Source organism: Mycteria americana, chromosome 18 (assembly GCF_035582795.1).
Source record: "Mycteria americana isolate JAX WOST 10 ecotype Jacksonville Zoo and Gardens chromosome 18, USCA_MyAme_1.0, whole genome shotgun sequence".
Lineage (NCBI taxonomy): Eukaryota > Metazoa > Chordata > Aves > Ciconiiformes > Ciconiidae > Mycteria > Mycteria americana.
The window spans coordinates 3684459-3704046 of record NC_134382.1 but is presented as its reverse complement, the minus strand read 5'-3'; the positions used below and the strand labels follow the sequence as shown (position 1 = coordinate 3704046).

At 56.9% G+C, this 19588-nt stretch overlaps 1 protein-coding gene across 1 annotated transcript in view; it reads right to left on the bottom strand.

The window, feature by feature from the left end:
• Nucleotides 1-2475: 2475 nt before the first annotated feature.
• The window catches only part of IGSF21 (immunoglobin superfamily member 21), a 51554-nt gene continuing 34441 nt past the window's right edge, over nt 2476-19588 (bottom strand). Inside the window, exons 6-13 of the mRNA XM_075520868.1 lie at nt 15244-15365; nt 8111-8229; nt 7746-7861; nt 7030-7477; nt 3556-3641; nt 3135-3327; nt 3001-3039; nt 2476-2683 (exon numbers count right to left, since the gene is read on the bottom strand). Of these exons, the coding sequence (XP_075376983.1) occupies nt 2610-2683; nt 3001-3039; nt 3135-3327; nt 3556-3641; nt 7030-7477; nt 7746-7861; nt 8111-8229; nt 15244-15365 (1197 nt within the window). The 3' untranslated portion in view covers nt 2476-2609. The remainder of the gene's footprint in view (nt 2684-3000; nt 3040-3134; nt 3328-3555; nt 3642-7029; nt 7478-7745; nt 7862-8110; nt 8230-15243; nt 15366-19588) is intronic.

The following is a 19588-nucleotide window of genomic DNA, read 5'->3' as shown; positions in this document are numbered from 1 at the left end:
CGTATGAATGTGTATTTATCTATTCCTTGCGCTAAGGAGGACGAGCGGCAGTGTAAGGGAGCAGGGGATGCGGCCGTGGCATCTCCGAGCAGCGGTGACGTCTCGGCACTTGTGACTCTAATTGAATGTAATTGCCTCCTCCAAATTTTGCTAAAACCTTTTCAAAGTCCCCTGAAATTAGGGAACATCGATAACGCCGCTCCTTGGGGTTTTCAGCTCGCATCATCCCTAAGAAGCGCGATTAATTTTTTACAAGCTAATCATATCTCTTAGGCAGGTCGTCAGCCGCGGATCTGTCATCTCTCATCAATAATGAAACAACCCGAGCAGCTCTTTCCCCCTCCAGCCTCCTGCATTATTCACTGCCAGGTCCTCAAACAACGGGGTGTGTGGTAGGGGGGAGCCAGGGATTTAATTGATGTCCTTTGTAATTACCTGCAGGAGGGGGGATGGGGATGGGGAGGCGGGACTGGTAGGTGGCGGGTGAGGGATGAGAGGGGCAGGAGGTGAAGGCAGGGTCCGGCACGGCACGGGAGGTTTTCTTTGGATCACTGCTTCGGTGGGGTGGCATCTCTCCGTGTCCCTCGCCTTGGGGGCACTTTGGGAAAGCAGGCGGCATCTCTGCCCAAAATGAGGAGAGACTCCCGTGTCCCCTCCGTCATCGCCTTGGCTGTGCTGGTGCTGAGAAGGGCCCATCCTATAGCCTGAGCCATCGCCGTGGGAAAGAGCTGAGCACCCTGAATGCACACGGAGGGGGTGGACTTGGGATGCGGGGACCTCTGAGCCCACCGGTCCTCTCCCAGCCACTGGCTGGGGAGGTCACCTCGCTCTTGAGACCGCAGCCGGTTGGTGGTGGCACTGTCTCTCTAACGCTCCTCATTTCCATGGTTGCGGGCTAAAAATCACCACATTTGCATTTAAATGGAGGTTTGGGCGTCTGTAAATCCCCATTTTCAAAGCGAGAAGGCCTAATGGTTGTTTAATCTCGTTGGGATGAGGCCCCTGGAGCATCTCCAAGCCAGCGAGGAGAGCAAGAAGCATCCGCGCCACGGTGTGTGTGGGGGGGTCGGTCTCCTGCCTACTCGGTAGCATGGGGGTAAACCGAGTCACACGGATTTCCCTAAAAAATAAAGGTTGCCCCCAAAAAATGAAGGTTCCCGTCTTGCCCAGGGAGGTGCAATGGGCTGGAGCAGTGCAAGTGGCGGGGGAGCGAGCGGGGGGAGGTTCAGGCAGCTGGGCCGAAGGGATCCAGATGCTTGGATGCTGTTGCTTTGGGATGGAAGCGGAGCCGCTGCTCCTCCTCCATCCCAGCCAGCCCCGGTCCGCCCCTGCAGCGTTGCCAGCCCAAATTATTGCGTACGGGAAGAAACTCCTGAGCCGCCGTGTGTTTGTTTGGCTCCTTTGAGGCTGGGAAATCGCTCGTAGCGAGGTTGGCAACGGAGCATGGTAGGGACTGAATCTGCTTAATAATAATTAATCATAATAGTAATAATAACGCTTAGCGCTCGCACGGGGCTTTGGAAAGATGAAGCGCTGCACGGCTGCCGGCTAATCCTCTAGGATTAAGAGTTCCTGGAGGAAAAGGCAGGGGAGCGCCCCGTCCTCGGGCTCCTCTCCCCCCCCACATCCACCCCCCAGGGAGCTTGGCCCGGGGCTGGATGCTCTCAGGGCACTGCAGGGAGGGAAAGCAGCCAGGCAAACTGCCGGCATCCCCAGCACCGGGCAGGACTGGGGCAAAAGCGGCGGGATTTTTGCAAAGAGCCGTCCCGCAGCAGGATTCACGCCGTACCGGGATGTGCCCAGCGGCACAGGGTACAGTAGGAGCGGCCAGGATCTGGCCGTGCTGCACCGTTATCTGCTTCCACGGTGACAATTAGCCGAGAGGAACGGGGAGGGTGGCCTGGACCAAACGTGGGTGCAGCGCTTTAAACTCAGCTGGTGCCTCCGCGCCGGCGCTGCCTGACGGGACGCGTGCTGCCCGCTCATGTGTGAGCGCTGACATTTTGGGTTGGGAGCTGCCTGTCGCTCGAGATTGACCGTCCAGCTCGGGACAAGTCTTGCGCACGGCTCCCGTCTTCCAGCAAAGCCCATTTGCACCAACCAAGGTCCCGGGGTATAAGGCCGGTGATCCGCGGCTTTTGGGTTCCCAGCGCCGCTGTCAGTGTGTAGGACGCGTCCCCAGCAGCCCTCATGCCAGGGACACGTGCGGTCCCTACCCTGGGGAGCTGAGACCTGGAGCAGCTCGGTGCAGTGGGAATGGTGTAAATGGATTTTTCCAGGGGAAATCTGGCCCTTGCATTATAGGTACCCCCCTCCCCCCCCCATCCGCCCCCAGACCTTGAAAAGCCTCTGGGTACCCCAAAATGTTTCTGGGTACCCCAGCACAAGGCAAAACATTAAGCGTAGCCTTCTACCGGGGAGGTTTTTCTTTTTCCTTTTAATTAAATTGTCTGAGGAAGCCAAGACACAGACAGAAAGAGACCGAGACTGTAAATAGTATAGAAAAAAAAAAAAAAAAAGAGAGAGCGAGAGAACCAATTGACGGAGGTGTAAATGCCAGGTGGAGCCGTACAGAGGAAGAGGAGGAGGAGGAAGAGGCAGGCAAAACTTCACGTTAGCTCCAGGATCACTGTTAGGGTGAGTGCCAAAACTAGTCTGAAGCCGCCGTGGCTGGTAAGTGAACCTAGGCAGGAGGAGAGAAGAGACGAGGAGTTGAGAGCCACGTCTCGCCGTTCGGGTTCAAAGCAGGATGGGGTCACCACCTTTTTTTTGGGGGGTGTCCCCCTCCTAAACGTGCTACGGAGCTTGCGCGGGGCAGGTCAGGGATGCTGCGGGGAGCATCCACGGGGCCCTTTTGGTGCAAGAACGTCCCCGCTGCCAAGGGCAAGGGCTTGGGGCGACGCACGGAGGGATGCTCGAGGGCTTGGGGCAACGCAGGGGCATGGCCCTTCCCTCCCTGGGGGGGGTTCGGGTCGAAATACCAGTCCCACCACCACTCACCGTTGGAGTCCTCTGTTCCTCTGGGAATATTTGGGTTTTCTAATGGGAAAGAAATAGCAGAGAGACAGTTTTGTTGTGGGGGAGATGAGTGAGGATTTGCGGAGGGAGGGGCAACCCCCACGGTGCCGCCATACCGAAAACGATGAGCCGGGTGTGGGTGTCGGTGGACCCCAGGGGGTTCTGGGCGGTGCAGCGGTACATGGAGCCGTTGAGCTCGGCCGGCACCCGCTCCAGCACCAGCTCCTTGCCGTCGTGTTCAGTGCTGCCGTCGAGGAGCCGGCTCCCCACCCGGGTCCAGGTGAAGAGGGGCTCAGGGAAGACTTCATTCTGTGGGGAGATGGGGGGCTGTGAGATGGGTGTAGGGGGTGAGTAAGCCCTGCCTCATGCCTGGAGCAAGGACGAGGTACAGCCGAAACACCCAGGGGTGCCCCAGTGTAGGGACCATGATGCGACCCAAGGCCACCAAGCCAATCCCAGAAAGTGCTGGTGCGGATGCAAGGTCGTCCTTCGGCACGGCGTCGCCCCACAGCGACGGGGACGGACGGGGATGCTGACCTGAAAGCCCTGCACCAAGATCCGCACAGTGTCTCCGACACGGGCTCTCGTCGGGGTCATCGTGATCTTCGGGCCCTTGGGAGCAACTGCAAGGGAAGGGGACAAGAAGGGACATCAGCCGAGCGAGGGGTTCCCGGTGCGCGCCCTTGGCCGGGGTTAATAATGGTTTGATGAACGATCATGGCAAGGGGGTGGCACGGCGTGTGCCAGCCGGGGGGGCTGATGGCTGGGTGATTGATGGACAGGCTGACAGACGTCCAAATGATTGATAGACAGGTAGGCGAGGACCCCGCAGGCAGATGAACGGGAAGACTGCAAGATTGATAGACGACCGTAATGGGATGCATTGATGGTGAAGGACATATTTCCTAATCAAGCCCCTCTCTGCTCAGAAACGGGTCAAGAGGGGTCAGGCTGGCTTGAAGCCATGGAGATCGGCACCTCAGAGAAGCAGCCCCAGGAGAAGGTGGCCTCGGTGAGTCACGCACGAGTGCCGTTAGCATGGGAGACAGCCACAAGGCCGTGCTGGCACAAAATGCCAAGGACAGCCCTGTAAAGAGGAGGGGACCCCTTTTCCCACACCAGATTCGGGGTGCCCTCGCCTGGTGTGTTGCGGGGCGGGGGGAAGCAGTGATGCAGCCAGCCGTGGTGGGGTGACACCACACCAGGTCTGCTCTTTGCTCCCAGCTGGGTCGGGGTTGTGTGGACGTTCCTCCTGGGCCATGGGTGGGATGGGACAGCCCCAGGAGCTGCCTGGGCTTTGCATGGAAGGAACCTTTCGCAGGCTTGAAGGGGAAAATGGGCGGGAGGGAGGTTGTGCTTTGCCGAAAGTGGGTGTCTCATCCTTTGTATATCCAAGCGCCGCCGTGGATGGGAGAGGCTGAGCCTTGACATCACCCCGGCACGACACAAAGCGACAAACAGCCACCAGAAAGCACATCGGTCTGCGGTGGTGGACGCTGGCCCTCGGAAAGGGCATCCACGCCCCAGGATGCTCCGCACAGTCATGCGCCGGAGACCAGAGTTGTGCACCTGGAATATCCGTGGAAGATCTGGCCCTCCGGTGACGGAGCAGGGGTGGTGGGCTGCAGACGATCGCACCGTGCTATGGTCTGTACTGAAAGACAGCTTTTTGTGCTGAAGCAAGTGGTTTGTCTTGGTTTCAAGGCGGCTTTTATTCAGAGTATATATAGCGTATATATACTTTTTATATACAGGGAGGGGGTTAATGAGGGATCTGCTGTGATGGTGCCAAAGACCTGAGTGCGGATGGTGGTGGTAGGGTGCCCAGTGAGGTGCATAGGCTGGAGACATCTTAGAGGATGAGGAGGGCTGTGGATTTGGGGGGGCAGTATGGAGTGAGCTTTGCCGTTACAGGTATTGGAGCTACTGGGGACGAAGCAGCAACCCATCAAAGTCTTGGCCTCATGGGGAGCCCCAGAGAGTGGACACCTAAGCTGCAGAAGGTGTGAAAATGCAGGACTTCCGAGGTTATTTTTTGGCTGGCTGTATGCTGGGAGAGAGCTTTAATGCTCGGTGGGGAGGAACAGATAATGGAGGGCCATCTATTAGCAAGAGAGCTGCTGCCCTCCTTGTTGACTGCCAGCCTCCCGTTGACCACCTCATTGCCACCAACCTCCCACTAATTGAGGCGGTTGATGAGCTGAAGGAAAAGAGTCGGAGCACCAGCACTGAGAGGCTTGTGCACGCTGAAGCCCGTGCCAAAGACGGGTGGAAAGCCAACGAGGCGAAGCTCTCCAGGAGATGGTGCATCATTGCCAACGCAGCAAGCCAAGTACCCTACTTGGCCAGGAGCAAAGCCCAGTCTTCTCCACCCAGCTTGAGGGGAGGAAGGCTGGAGCAGCCTACCCAGGAGGGTGCCCCGAAGGTGGGGCAAGCCTGGGGGAGAGCTCAGCCTCTTCTGAGGGGGAACCAGGAGAAGGGAGGGGAGCCCCAGCCTTACCCAGGGGCTAGCTGACCAGCCAAGGTGGGGCAGAAGTGAGGAACCCCACTAACTACTCTGTTCACCAGCTCCCATGGTCACCTGGGGAGCGTCTGCTCTTCTAGGGTCCTGGGCATGCTGGGGAGCCAACGGGGCGGCCCTGGCCTCAATCCCACCACCCTATCACAGCGGGGGCCTCATCAGCCCCACAGGCTGCCCCTATGCAGGGGCGAGCCTGGCCACTCGCCAGCAATCCCCGCGGGGATGAGTTGGGTGGTGATGGCCAACAAGGGTGATGGCCAACAAGGGTCATGGCATGTCCTCGGGTCTCCTGGGACCGTGTATACATGGATGGAGGCAACATCACTATGGGATGAAGGTGTCCCCCCCACATGACCCCAGTCCAGAGGAGCTCCTCCGTCCCATCCCCTCCCGGAGTTACACCCCATAGGAGGTAACATTAAGGGGCTACCAACTTCCTCACCCGCCCTGCAGGCAACCAAGGCAAAGACCCACCAAACACCAGGTTCCCCAACAGACCCCCCACCCCCAGCTTTAACACCCCCCTCCCTGCTCGTCCCTACGCCCAGCACAGCCCTGGCTCCCCCCAAACCAGCCGCTCGTTGTCCCAGTCCTCTGCCTCCCCCCAACATGCAAACACCCATCCCCTTCCCACCGCGGGGGCTGCTCCCAGCACAGCCCTCCCCAAAATCTCGGGCTGTGCCCACATTACTCCCTGTCACTGACAATGCTGCCTTGCTCTGATACCCCAGTAACCTCAATCTCCCCCTTGCCAGCCCCACACATCACCCCACTGCCTGATTCAACAGCCCCCTCCCAACCCCAGCCCTCCATCAACCCAGCAAACCCCATCCTGTAGCATCCCCAATGGCTGGGGGGCCCTCAGCACCCCCTCTGCAGGGCCAGGGCTTGCTCCCCTTTACGGGGCACCCTGAGGCTATGGAGACTTGGGGGGCAGCAGCCCCACAGCCTCTTTCCTTACCTCCTGCATGCACGAGGGGCTCTGCACCCCATAGACCCCAGGACACTGCCCCCCAAGCACCCCTATCGCTAGCACCCAACCCCGGCTCGTCCCCCCCAAAACTGCCCTTGCCCTCCTGCTCCCTGCACCCCCTCCTGCCCCACACAGCCCCTCCATGTTCTGTCTCCCCTACAACACACAGCAAACCCCTTCTCTTGCCTGATGGACACCCCCAAAACCCGCTGCCCTCACCTCTGCTTTTGTGGAGCCCCGGCATCGCCGCCTCCTATCATTGTGCAGCCTGACGTGGCACCCCGCTTTGGCCCACGGGTGCCAAAAACCCCCAAAAGAAAAAGTGCAAAAAGTGCAAAAAGCGCAAAAGAAGTGCAAAAAAAATCAAAAAAAAAAAGGCAAAAAATATTGCAAAAATATTTGGGAAAAAAAAAAAATTGCCAAAAAAGCAAAAAAAATTGCAAAAAAAAAAAAAAAGGGCAAAAAGTGCAAAAAAGCCAAGAAACCCCCCAAACCCGGCCGCGGTGTCCGCGCTTACCGAGCGTCACCTCGGACTGCATGGGCATGGAGAGCGCCGGGTGCTTCACCTCGCAGCTGAAGAGCGCCTCGTTGTCGATTTGGGGGTTCAGGGTCCAGGTGAGGGTGGCCCGCGCCTCCACCGTCCCATCGCTGACGGGCGCGTGCGTGTGGCGGAAATAGTAGATGGGCTCTGCCACGTGCACCCATCGTGGGAATTCCCGGCTCACCACTGTTTCGGGGATGGTTTCGGTGACAGTACCCCGCTCGGCCGCCAGCCCCCGCGGGGGGTCCGCCGTGGCCGGGAGCCGCCCGCCTCCCACCTCCCCTTCGGCCGCCAGCGATTTCGGCACCTTGGTGTCATCCAGGTCGCGGTGAAGGAGGTTACGGGGTGCCCAGCTCCCGGCACCAGCCGGCAGCTCCGGCAGCGGGGTGGCCTCGATGGGCTCCCCGTCCCGCTTGAAGTACACCTGGGTGGGGACAAAAGGGATGGTGAGCCCGGCGGGGACAGCCACCACCCCGACACCCCCAGCATCCCATCCCCTTGGGAAGCTTTGGAGGGAGCTCCTTCCAAGGTCCTCATGGAAAGATGCTGCAGGGCAAGGGTAGGGTAGCGGGCAGCTACTTGCCTTATTTTGCCTCCAAAAGCAGCACATATATATTATACGGTTTATATATATATGTTTTTATGTTTGCTTCATATATATATATGAAAGATAAACCCCCCCAGGGGCTCACCAGCGGGGCGGGCTTGCCACCGGAGACCACGCACACCAGGGTGAAGTTCTGCGCCTGGTAGCGGCTGAAGGGCGCCGGCGTGTCGGCAGCGAGCACCGAGATGGACGTCGGAGGAGCTGCCAGGGAGAGGAGCCGGGGCGTTGGCACGGCGTCCTCGACACCCACCCATCTCATCTCCATCCTCATCCCCATCCCCGTGCACATCCTCATCTCGATCCCCATCCTCGTCCCCATCCCCACCCCTGTCCCCATATCCGTCCCCATCCCCATCGATGGGAACACGAGCCAAATCCCTGCCGTGCCCCCACCCTGAGGCCCCGCAGCCCTTTCCGCTCCGGTCCCGCCCAGCCGGGGGCTGCACTCACCCATCACGTTGAGGAATATGTTCCCAGAGGCCAGGACCACTTTCTCCCGCGTGGCTCGGTCGTAAATCCCCACGTGACACTCGTAGGGACCGTTGTCTGAAATGCGAACCTCGGGGAGGCTGGGGAGGAGAGACAGGGCTCGCGACTTGCTCCCCCCTCCATCCTGACCCCGTTTTCCTGGGGGATGCAGTGGTGGGCATCTGGATGTCAAGGCGTCGGATGGGGTGGCTTTTCGCCGGTGATGGGGATCAATAAACTATTAATAACTGCAAAGGCTGCAGGAGAGAGCTGTGTAATGCGGTTTAGCAGCTGGAGTTTACTGGCACTGACAGCTCCTCGGGAGGGTAAGTAATTGCATTATTGAAAGGAGAAGCGTACGGGAGGTAAAGGCACTGCTGAGAGCAAAAACCTGCGAAGCGTGGACATTAAACGCCCGCGAAACGCTGCTGTTAAAGGCTCGGCACTGGACGTTACAGAGCGGCTGGGCGATGTAACGGCTGTAGCAAAGCGTGGCGGATAGAAAACATCAAAAGCCCAAACTCCAAGCAAATCCAGAGCATGCTTCAATCGATATATATATTATACAGATTCTTTAGAGATATATATATATATATATATATACACACAACAGGAGAGGAAGAGATGTGCAAAAGGATCAGTGCTGCTGGAGGTGGAAACGCTTGCGCCGGCTGCAAAGGAGCCGCTTTGCCGGTCGGCAGCATCATCCCGCCTCGCTAGTCGGCATCATCCCACCTTGCCGGTCGGCATCATCCTGCCTCGCCGGTCGGCATCATCCCGCCTCGCCAGTCGGCAGCATCCCGCCTCGCCGGTCGGCATTATCCTGCCTCGCCGGTCAGCATCATCCCGCCTCGCCGGTCGGCATCATCCCACCTCACTAGTCGGCATCATCCCACCTTGCCGGTCGGCATCATCCCGCCTCACCGGTCAGCATCATCCCACCTCACCGGTCAGCATCATCCTGCCTCGCCAGTCGGCATCATCCCACCTTGCCGGTCGGCATCATCCCACCTCACCGGTCAGCATCATCCCGCCTCGCCAGTCGGCAGCATCCCACCTCGCCAGTCGGCATCATCCCGCCTCGCCAGTCGGCACCATCCCACCTTGCCGGTCGGCATCATCCCACCTTGCCAGTCGGCATCATCCCGCCTCACCGGTCGGCAGCATCTCACCTTGCCGGTCGGCATCATCCCATCTTGCCAGTCGGCATCATCCCGCCTCACCGGTCGGCAGCATCTCACCGCGCCGGCCGGCAGCATCATCCCGCCTTACCGGCAACACCATCCCACCTTGCTAGCTGGCAGCATCACCCCACCTCACCGGCAGCATCATCCTGCCTCGCCAGCCGGCAGCATCCCACCACGGCAATAAGGATGGGGGCAATTCCCGCACGGAGCACCCGGCAAGCCACCTCCAGCTTAAACCCCCTCCACCCTTCCGGACAACCCCAGGCGTGCGCCTCACGGGGCTTCCCCGGCTGGGGAGGAAACGCAGCACTGGCTTGCCGAATCCTTTCCAAAAGCCCCTGGCTGCCTTCCCGTGCCTCTTCCTCGCCGCACGAGCCCCCCATCAGCACAAACAAGCCCCCGTCGAAGCGAACAGTCGCTTGGCAGCTCCTTTTAATGGCTGCGATGCTTTCAACTAAGCCTTTGCCATCTGTTCCAGCCTCTAATGACCCACGCGCGGAGTGGGAAATCATCCGCACCCTTCGTTAGCGGCAGCGGTAGCGGTGCCGGCGGTTTCGGTCCCTGCCAAGCTGGGGACGCTCTCCACCCTGGCGGCTGCCTCTCACTGCGAGGGACAAGCCCTTTGGCTTTGTGCACTGATTTGGGTGTAAAATGGTCCTAATTGGGTCAGTTCGAGGCTTCTGCGATCGGCAGGGATCAGAGAGAGGGGACCCCCAGCCCTGCAAATCCAAAATGCTGCCCGTCATGTCCTTTGTGTCCTCTAAGCATGCTGGAAATAAAGAAAAAATTATATAGCTATTCATAAAGCAATGCCTTACTCGACAAGGGTGGGTTTTTAATCAGAGGAGGGGAAAAAAATCCAGGGTTGGATATCTCCTGGCTTTGCTCTTCACATCTGAGCGGGCGGCGTTCAAAGCCGTTATGAAAAGAGGCAGCCCCAGCAGCCCTCTGCGCTGCGCAGATAAGAGCCGCGCCGCCTGGGATAACGCTCTGTGGGACGGCACCGACGTGACCGTGCCATTACGATGATGAAAAAAAGCTGAAAATACAGAAGGGGAAAATGAAAGGGAAAGAAAACCTGAGTGGAAATGGCCAGAAAGCGACTGACCCATCACCAAACCCTTCCCCGTATTGCTCCTCATCTTCACCAGAGCCCAAAATAAGGCTAGACTCCCCCCAAAAAAGCAACAAGCCAACGATTCAGGAAACAAGCTCTTTTCACACAAGCGGTGTCCCCAGGGCTCTGTGCTGGGGCCAGTCCTGTTTAATATCTTTATCGATGATCTGGACGAAGGGATGGAGCGCACCCTCAGTCAGTCTGCAGGTGACACCACGTTGTGTGGGAGGGTTGATCTGCTGGAGGGCAGGAAGGCTCTGCAGAGGGACCTGGGCAGGCTGGATGGATGGGCTGGGGCCAATTGTGTGAGGTTCAACAAGGCTCAGTGCCAGCTCCTGCACTTGGGCCACAGCAACCCCATGCAACGCTACAGGCGTGGGGAAGAGTGGCTGGAAAGGACCCCGCAGAGAAGGACCTGGGGGTGTTGGTCGACAGCCGGCTGAACATGAGCCAGCAGTGTGCCCAGGTGGCCAAGAAAGCCAATGGCATCCTGGCTTGTATCAGCACTAGCGTGGCCAGCAGGAGCAGGGCAGTGACCGTGCCCCTGCACTGGGCACTGGTGAGGCCGCACCTCGAATGCTGTGTTCAGTGCTGGGCCCCTCACTCCCAGAGAGACATTGAGGGGCTGGAGCGTGTCCAGAGAAGGGCAACGGAGCTGGGGAAGGGTCTGGAGCACAAGGCTGATGGGGAGCGGCTGAGGGACCTGGGGTTGTTCAGCCTGGAGAAAAGGAGGCTGAGGGGAGACCTCATCGCTCTCTACAACGGCCTGAAAGGAGGCTGTAGAGAGGTGGGGTCGGTCTCTTCTCCCAGGTCACAAGTGATAGGGCGAGAGGAAATGGCCTCAAGTTGTGCCAGGGGAGGTTTAGACTGGATATGAGGAAATTTTACTTCACTGAAAGGGTTGTCCAGCATTGGACCAGGCTGCCCAGGGCAGTGGTGGAGTCCCCATCCCGGGAGGTATTGAAAAGCCGTGTAGATGTGGTGCTGAGGGACATGGTGTAGTGGTGGGCTGGGCAGTGCTGGGTTAACGGCTGGACTTGATGATCTTAAAGGTCTTTTCCAACCCAAATGATTCTATGATTCTATGATTCATACTCTCCGAGAAATATCTCCTTTCTCCCCAGGCATGTTGCTGTTTTCCTCTGAAAACAACCGCATGAAAAGACTTTTACCGCGAACATCCCCAGCTCCACAGACAATTTGCCCGCGCTGTGTTGACGATTACCAATGCTTTTAAGCGCTTGGTCCTAGGGCGGCAAAATTTTCTGCTCACAAATTCTATTAGTTCTACAATATGTGGTGAAAGGGAGAAAAATGGAGGTTTCTAAGCCAAAAAAAAGCATCTGCTTTGCCTCCCAGGACGGTGCAACGTCCTTCTCCCTTGCTCAAGGGATGCTCATGGTCAGGATGTCTTGCTCCGTGCCCAGGGAGAGGTTTTATTCCGGTTTAATTCCCCAACTTTCACGGTGCTCCCTGCTACAGGAGAGCAATGGCCAAATCCAGCGCCGAGCGAAATGGCTGGCTCTATGGCAGAAAGCAAGGCTGTTGCGTTAGGGAATGTGTAATCTGTTCGTGAAGCCGCCAAAACGCCCTCTAAACAATAATTAGTCGTGTCGAAAATTTGTACAACATCCGAGCGAGCGGCTGAGTGGAGCCTGTGCTACATGGGGAAACAAAACTCAAGGAGTGGAGCAGCCCCGAGCATCTCCCAAACATCCCCTGAGCAACCTCTGGTCTTTGCCTGAGCATCCTCTGAGCAGCCTCTGAGCAACCCCTGAGCATCCTCTGAGCACCCTGAGCATCTCCTGACCTTCCTGAGCATCATCTGAGCATCCTCTGAGCATCCCCCTGAGCAGCCTCTGATCATCGCCTGAGCAAGCCCTGAGCACGCCCGAAGCATCCCCCTGAGCACCCTGAGCATCTCCTGACCTTCCTGGGCATCATCTGAGCATCCTCTGAGCAACCCCTGAGCATCTGCTGACCCTCCTGAGCAACCCCTGAGCATCTGCTGACCCTCCTGAGCATCCTCTGAGCAACTTCTGAACATCCCCTGAGCATCTCCCGAGCCTCCCCTGAGCAAGCCCTGCGCATCCTCCTCAGAAACCCTTGAGCATCCTGAGCAACCCCTGAGCAACCTCTGAGCATCTCCTGAGCATCCCCCTGAGCAGCCTCTGATCATCGCCTGAGCAAGCCCTGAGCATGCCCGAAGCATCCCCCTGAGCACCCTGAGCATCTCCTGACCTTCTTGACCGTCATCTGAGCATCCTCTGAGCAACCCCTGAGCATCTGCTGACCCTCCTGAGCAACCCCTGAGCATCTGCTGACCGTCCTGAGCATCCTCTGAGCAACTTCTGAACATCCCCTGAGCATCTCCTGAGCCTCCCCTGAGCAAGCCCTGCGCATCCTCCTCAGAAACCCTTGAGCATCCTGAGCAACCTCTGAGCAACCCCTGAGCAACCTCTGAGCATCTCCTGAGCAGCCTCTGAGCATCCTCTGAGCATCTCCTGAGCAGCCTCTGAGCAACCCTTGAGCATCCCCCTGAGCAGCCTCTGATCATCGCCTGAGCAAGCCCTGAGCACGCCCAAAGCATCCCCCTGAGCACCCTGAGCATCTCCTGACCTTCTTGAGCGTCATCTGAGCATCCTCTGAGCAACCCCTGAGCATCTGCTGACCCTCCTGAGCAACCCCTGAGCATCTGCTGACTGTCCTGAGCATCCTCTGAGCAACTTCTGAACATCCCCTGAGCATCTCCTGAGCCTCCCCTGAGCAAGCCCTGCGCATCCTCCTCAGAAACCCTTGAGCATCCTGAGCAACCTCTGAGCAGCCTCTGAGCAACCCCTGAGCAACCTCTGAGCATCTCCTGAGCAGCCTCTGAGCAGCCTCTGAGCATCCCCCTGAGCAGCCTCTGATCATCGCCTGAGCAAGCCCTGAGCATGCCCGAAGCATCCCCCTGAGCACCCTGAGCATCTCCTGACCTTCTTGACCGTCATCTGAGCATCCTCTGAGCAACCCCTGAGCATCTGCTGACCCTCCTGAGCAACCCCTGAGCATCTGCTGACCGTCCTGAGCATCCTCTGAGCAACTTCTGAACATCCCCTGAGCATCTCCTGAGCCTCCCCTGAGCAAGCCCTGCACATCCTCCTCAGAAACCCTTGAGCATCCTGAGCAACCTCTGAGCAACCCCTGAGCAACCTCTGAGCATCTCCTGAGCAGCCTCTGAGCATCCTCTGAGCATCTCCTGAGCAGCCTCTGAGCAACCCTTGAGCATCCCCCTGAGCAGCCTCTGATCATCGCCTGAGCAACCCCTGAGCATCTGCTGACTGTCCTGAGCATCCTCTGAGCAACTTCTGAACATCCCCTGAGCATCTCCTGAGCCTCCCCTGAGCAAGCCCTGCGCATCCTCCTCAGAAACCCTTGAGCATCCTGAGCAACCTCTGAGCAGCCTCTGAGCAACCCCTGAGCAACCTCTGAGCATCTCCTGAGCAGCCTCTGAGCAACCCTTGAGCATCTCCTGAGCAGCCTCTGAGCAACCCTTGAGCATCCCCCTGAGCAGCCTCTGATCATCGCCTGAGCAAGCCCTGAGCACGCCCGAAGCATCCCCCTGAGCACCCTGAGCATCTCCTGACCTTCTTGAGCGTCATCTGAGCATCCTCTGAGCAACCCCTGAGCATCTGCTGACCCTCCTGAGCAACCCCTGAGCATCTGCTGACCGTCCTGAGCATCCTCTGAGCAACTTCTGAACATCCCCTGAGCATCTCCCGAGCCTCCCCTGAACAAGCCCTGCGCATCCTCCTCAGAAACCCTTGAGCATCTCCTGAGCAACCTCTGAGCAACCTCTGAGCAACCTCTGAGCATCTCCTGAGCAACCTCTGAGCAACCCCTGAGCATCTCCTCTCCAGCCCTGCTTTCCTGCTTCTTCTCCCCTCTATAGTCCATTTATTCCCCTGCAGCCACCTAACGCAATTGCTCTTGCTTATAATAAAAAAATAGCTCTACGTATAGCAGAAAAAAACAGACCCCCCCCCCCCCAAAAAAATTCAAATTCCAAACAATTAGAAAGAATTTCATGCTTGCGCACATGCTCACTCGACGGGCCGAGCCGTGCCGAGCCCTTTCCAACTCCTACACGCACATTTGCAGGTGCAAAGCATCACATCTCCTTGAGGAAACAACTGTATTTTCCCCACCATACACAGCATTTTTATTACCCCACGCCGGGAAAAACGAGCCTTGAAATCCAATTAGCAAATTCTAATTTAAAAAGGAAACAAAGAAAAAAAAAAAATTGTGAAAAATAAATACATCACCCCAGCCTTTTTTCCGTGAATTAAGTCTCCCCCTGACATTTTTTTCGGGCTCCAGTTTTGTTTTTATAACACCAGCAATAAAGCAAGTGTGTAATTAGTAATAAAGCTGACACTCCTGCAAGTGATTTCGCACTTGGAAGAAAAGCAAAGACAAGCTTCCACACTGCCTGTTTTATATATATATATACTTTTTTTTTTTTTTTTCTTTCTTTTTCCCCAAGCCTTGTTTTTCTCTGCCCATTTTCACCCCTGGAAAATCTCCGCCGATGTCACCTCTTCCCGAGGAACAAGCAGGACCACAGGGACAGACCTCGGATACTTGGTGACGGCGCACGAAGGGACGACAATTACTTTGCGACGCAATGACACCTCACCGACAGCCCAGGAGGACACGTAGACTATTGCCCTAACACCCTCAGCTGCCCCCAAATGGGGACAAATTCCTAAAAATAGGCATTAAAAAGCGGCCGACATGTCAAAGGAGGTGACATCGGGGTGCCTTACCGCACGGTGGACTGGTAGACCAGATCCTCCCTCTTCCGATAGTTCTCCATGTGTGAGAAATTGGTGGAGAACATGGCGTCGAAGGTGAAGATCTTCTGCTTGATGGTGCCACCGTCAGTGACCTGCAAGAAACCCCACATATGAGACGCCCGTGCTCATTTTGCAAATGCACGAGCAGCTTTGCACCCGCTTTTTAATTTTTTAAAACATTTTTATTTGTAATACTTTTCTTTTTGGTATACTTATTTTAAATATTTTTCTTTTAAATATTTTTCTTTTAAATATTTTTATTTTAAATATTTATCTTTTAACTATTTTTCTTTTAACTATTTTTCTTTTAACTATTTTTCTTTTAACTATTTTTCTTTTAAATATTTTTCTTTTAAATATTTTTCTTAGGATTCAATACATATTATTTATTTATCACGAGCCTGCTGAGAAAAGCAAAGCCCGTGCATTTCTGTCTGGTTATCGTGTCGCCAACTCACATCTCCAGCCGCTCGCTGGGGTTGTAATTTTCAAGTGGAAAAAAGCTCTTTTTAGGACCGGGGAGGACTCGTTTCTTCCCTGTGTCTCCCAATGCCTTCAGATTTATCTCCCCTACTTGCAAGGAGCAAGGTTTAGTACGAAATTAAGGAGGAAAAGGCAGAGGAAAGCAATGCAGATGGGCGACCAGCATTTGGGGCTAGGCCAGCTCCCATCGCTCCCTCAGAGGGTTACAACAGTCTTTTTTTAGGAGGCCAGGCATGGGAGAAGGGGATTTTGGGGATCAACCCCCCAAACCCAGCATCTTTTGGGGAGCAGTCCCCGCTCTCCCCACCCAGCGCTTCTCTCCCCAGTTGGGTGAAACTCAACTTGCACTCCAAATTTTCTCTTTTCCCCCCTTTTTAATGGCAAAAAGGAAGGGGGGGGGGGGGGGGAAGCTGTCACTAAAACCACTTCTTCAAATTTACTCGCTGAGGCTGAGGCTTTTATTGCAAAGAAAATACACACTGGCACGGACGCGGGATAAAGAACTGCAAGAAGAATTATCGGAGTTGTAAATCTCCGGCCTCGGGAAGGAGGGGAAGTTTTCAAGGACGCGTCCGATTTTCCCTGACTGTTATTTACGCCCCGGGGTGGGTTTGGGGAGAAACCTTGGAGCTGCTCCCGGATCGAGGAGCTCTTCGTGTATCATCTCGAAGGGTTTTCATGGGATTATTCTGGGGATGCGACGGAGCGGTCGCTGCAAGGAGGGATGCTCAGGGGAAGGGGATGGGGAGCGGTGGAGGCGATGCCCACGGACCAGGAGTTTGCAGCCACAGGTTACCCAGCACATCCGGACGGATGTGGGCAAAGGTGGAAAACACCCAGCTAGATCCAAGGGTGGGAGTGGAAAAACGCAGCTCGAAGCATCGCTCGTGCCGCCCCTCGCATCCCCCAAGGACGCACGGCAAGGGAAGACGCCGCAGCCCGGCTGCATCCTCGGGGGATTACAGGCAGTTAATAGGCTCCTGTGAAAAGGCGCAGAGAAAATACTGTCTCTCTCCAGGGATCAGACCTACTTCCAGCCTTTTATCTCTGCCCCGGGGTCAATTTTTTTGGAGAGGAGCTACATATAAAGTTGTTGGTGAACCCACGGGGGAGCGGGAGCGGGCGAGCCCGACGCTTCTTGCTAGGGGAAAAAAGGATGATAATTCGGCGGCATCCAACGGCAATTGCCCCAGATTACGTGCCCACGCCGAGGAGCGGGAGGAAAAGGGGTGCAGGGAGAGGAAAAGGCACATTTAAGGCACCAGCGTCGAGCTCGGGCAGCCCGAGGCTGCCTGCTGCATTATTTATAAACCCCAGTAAAAATCTTATTCCTGACAAAACCGCGGCGATTGCCGCTGCGCGGGGAGACATTAACCTCCTGCTCCTTCCCGCTGTGGCAGAGGCAGCCCCCTCCTGCCTCCCCCCCGGCGCTCTCACCTCGCCGGCAAGCCGGCAGCTCGCCGTCCCCAAAATACGCTGGCACCGTTAATATTGCCGGAGCCTCTCGCCGGGGTGCTCGGGGTTAGATAAGCAGCCGGCAGTGATGGACGGGGGGCCAAGGGGATGGGGGGGAGGGATTTTGGAGGACAAAGTGGGTTGTAAAAGGACAGGAGGTCTCCGTAGCACCCTGGGGCATCGCTGGGCTCTGGTCCGGACTCCAACCGTCCTCGTCCTGGGGCTCCATTTACACCTTTCCCCAAGCAAATGCGACAAGCGCTTGCTATGGCAAGAGGGAAAACACCCTAACGGGGCTGCGAGGGGCGGCTGCAAGGCTTGGCACGCTTGGGGGGTAGCAGCGGAGTTTGCAGCGTCCCATCGCAGCCGCTGAGAGAAAAGCATCACCCCGGAAAACCTCTTCTTTAGCTTTTTTTCTGCCTCCCTCCCCAGCTCGCTCGAGCATCTGCATTTAGCTGAGCCGACTGATATTCCTCCTCCTGCCCTGAGCTTGCTGGGCCGCTCGGTCCTACCTTGCTCAGAACCACCCAAAACACCGGCGGCAGCAAATTTGGCTTCCAAAAATACAGAGAGGTTGATTTATTTGCCCAAACCCGGATGGTTTGATCCCAGAATGAGCACCGCAACCCACCCCCATCCCCGAAAGAGCAGCACCCGTGCTGGTACCCATTCTCCGGCATCGCTAAACCACACGCACGATGAAATCGATATTGCAAGAGGGTCGTGCAGTTTTGGGAGGCACGGCCCGGGCTCCCCGCTGCCTCCCTGGAGCCGGAGTGAGGCCCTCGCCCAGCAGTAATAGAGAGCTCAATAAACTGTGCTGACGCCTGTGACCTTCTCTCCCCGCCTGAGCATGAGGAATTAAGAGAGTTCCCCATGCTGACATTTAAATTATCATCTCTGAGGCGCACAGACGACCCAGCCGGCGCGTAGATGAATGGCACGAGTCAGACCTCGCGCGGTTACCGGCCCAAGATCTCTCCATCAGCGGCTTTGCTCAGATTTTAGAGAATTTCTCCGCAGCCACAAAACTCGAGATTTTTCCAGGTTTATAAATCGGAGGCACAACCCGCCGCGAACTGGGTTGGCTTGAAAATTTGGAGGGGGCTGCAAATTTCTGGGAGATGCTTTCCAGGAACGAGAGGTAAAAAGTAGCGTCCCGCTGCCTGCGGCCCTGCTCCTCCCGCGCATCCCCAGACCAGCACCCCCCAAAATCTGCCGAGGCTCGGGGCTTTCCCAGCAGCGGCGCCCGGCGTAGGAAGGGCTCGCAACAGCTTCAGCACGCCGGGTGCCCTTCGCCTGGCTCCTCCACCCCGTCTTCCCCCGCCCCCGGAGCCGGTGCTGCTGCGAGCAGTGACTTTATCACTGTCACCAGCAACATTGCCCGCTCGGAGCCACCGCGGGAGCCACCAGCCAGGGCCGTAATGTCTCATTTCTCCTAATGGGCAGCGGCAGAGAAAGCCCCCGCGGGGACCGCGCTTTGTCACCATCGATCAGGCAGCTCCGAGCAGCACCGCCAACATCTGTAACGCATCGGCCCCCGCTTGCCACGGCGCGGGTTTTGGAGCCCCAGGGCGTTTGCCGGGCAGGGACTGGCCCGACGATGCCCTCGACAGAGCAAAACGCTTTGCAAGCCCCGTGCACCAAGCCGGGGAGCGTAAAAACCAGGGCTGTTGCGGGAAGGGTGGGATGGAGATGGAATGAGGGGGACCCGCGGGGACATGGCGTACGTGCCCTCACCTGCAAAGGCCACGTTAACGGGTGCTATGGAGAGAAGCGCTCACGCATTGGGTGCTGCAATAAGCAATGCCGTACACCATGGGTGCTATGGAGAGCAATGCCTGTGCGCCATGGGTGTTATGGAGAGCAATGCCATGCAGCGTGGGTGCTATGGAGAGCAATGCCTGTGTATGATGGGTGCTACAGAGAGCAATGCCATGCAGCATGGGTGCTACAGAGAGCAATGCCTGTACACTATGGGTGCTACAGAGAGCAATGCCTGTGTATGATGGGTGCTACAGAGAGCAATGCCCGTGTATGATGGGTGCTCTGGAGAGCAATGCCCGTGTATGATGGGTGCTATGGAGAGCAATGCCTGTGCACCATGGGTGCTACAGAGAGCAATTCCTGTACACTATGGGTGCTACAGAGAGCAATGCCCGTGTATGATGGGTGCTACAGAGAGCAATGCCATGCAGCATGGGTGCTACAGAGAGCAATGCCTGTGCACCACGGGTGCTACAGAGAGCAATGCCCGTGTATGATGGGTGCTATGGAGAGCAATGCCTGTGCACCATGGGTGCTACAGAGAGCAATGCCTGTGCACCATGGGTGCTACAATAAGCAATGCCCGTGTATGATGGGTGCTATGGAGAGC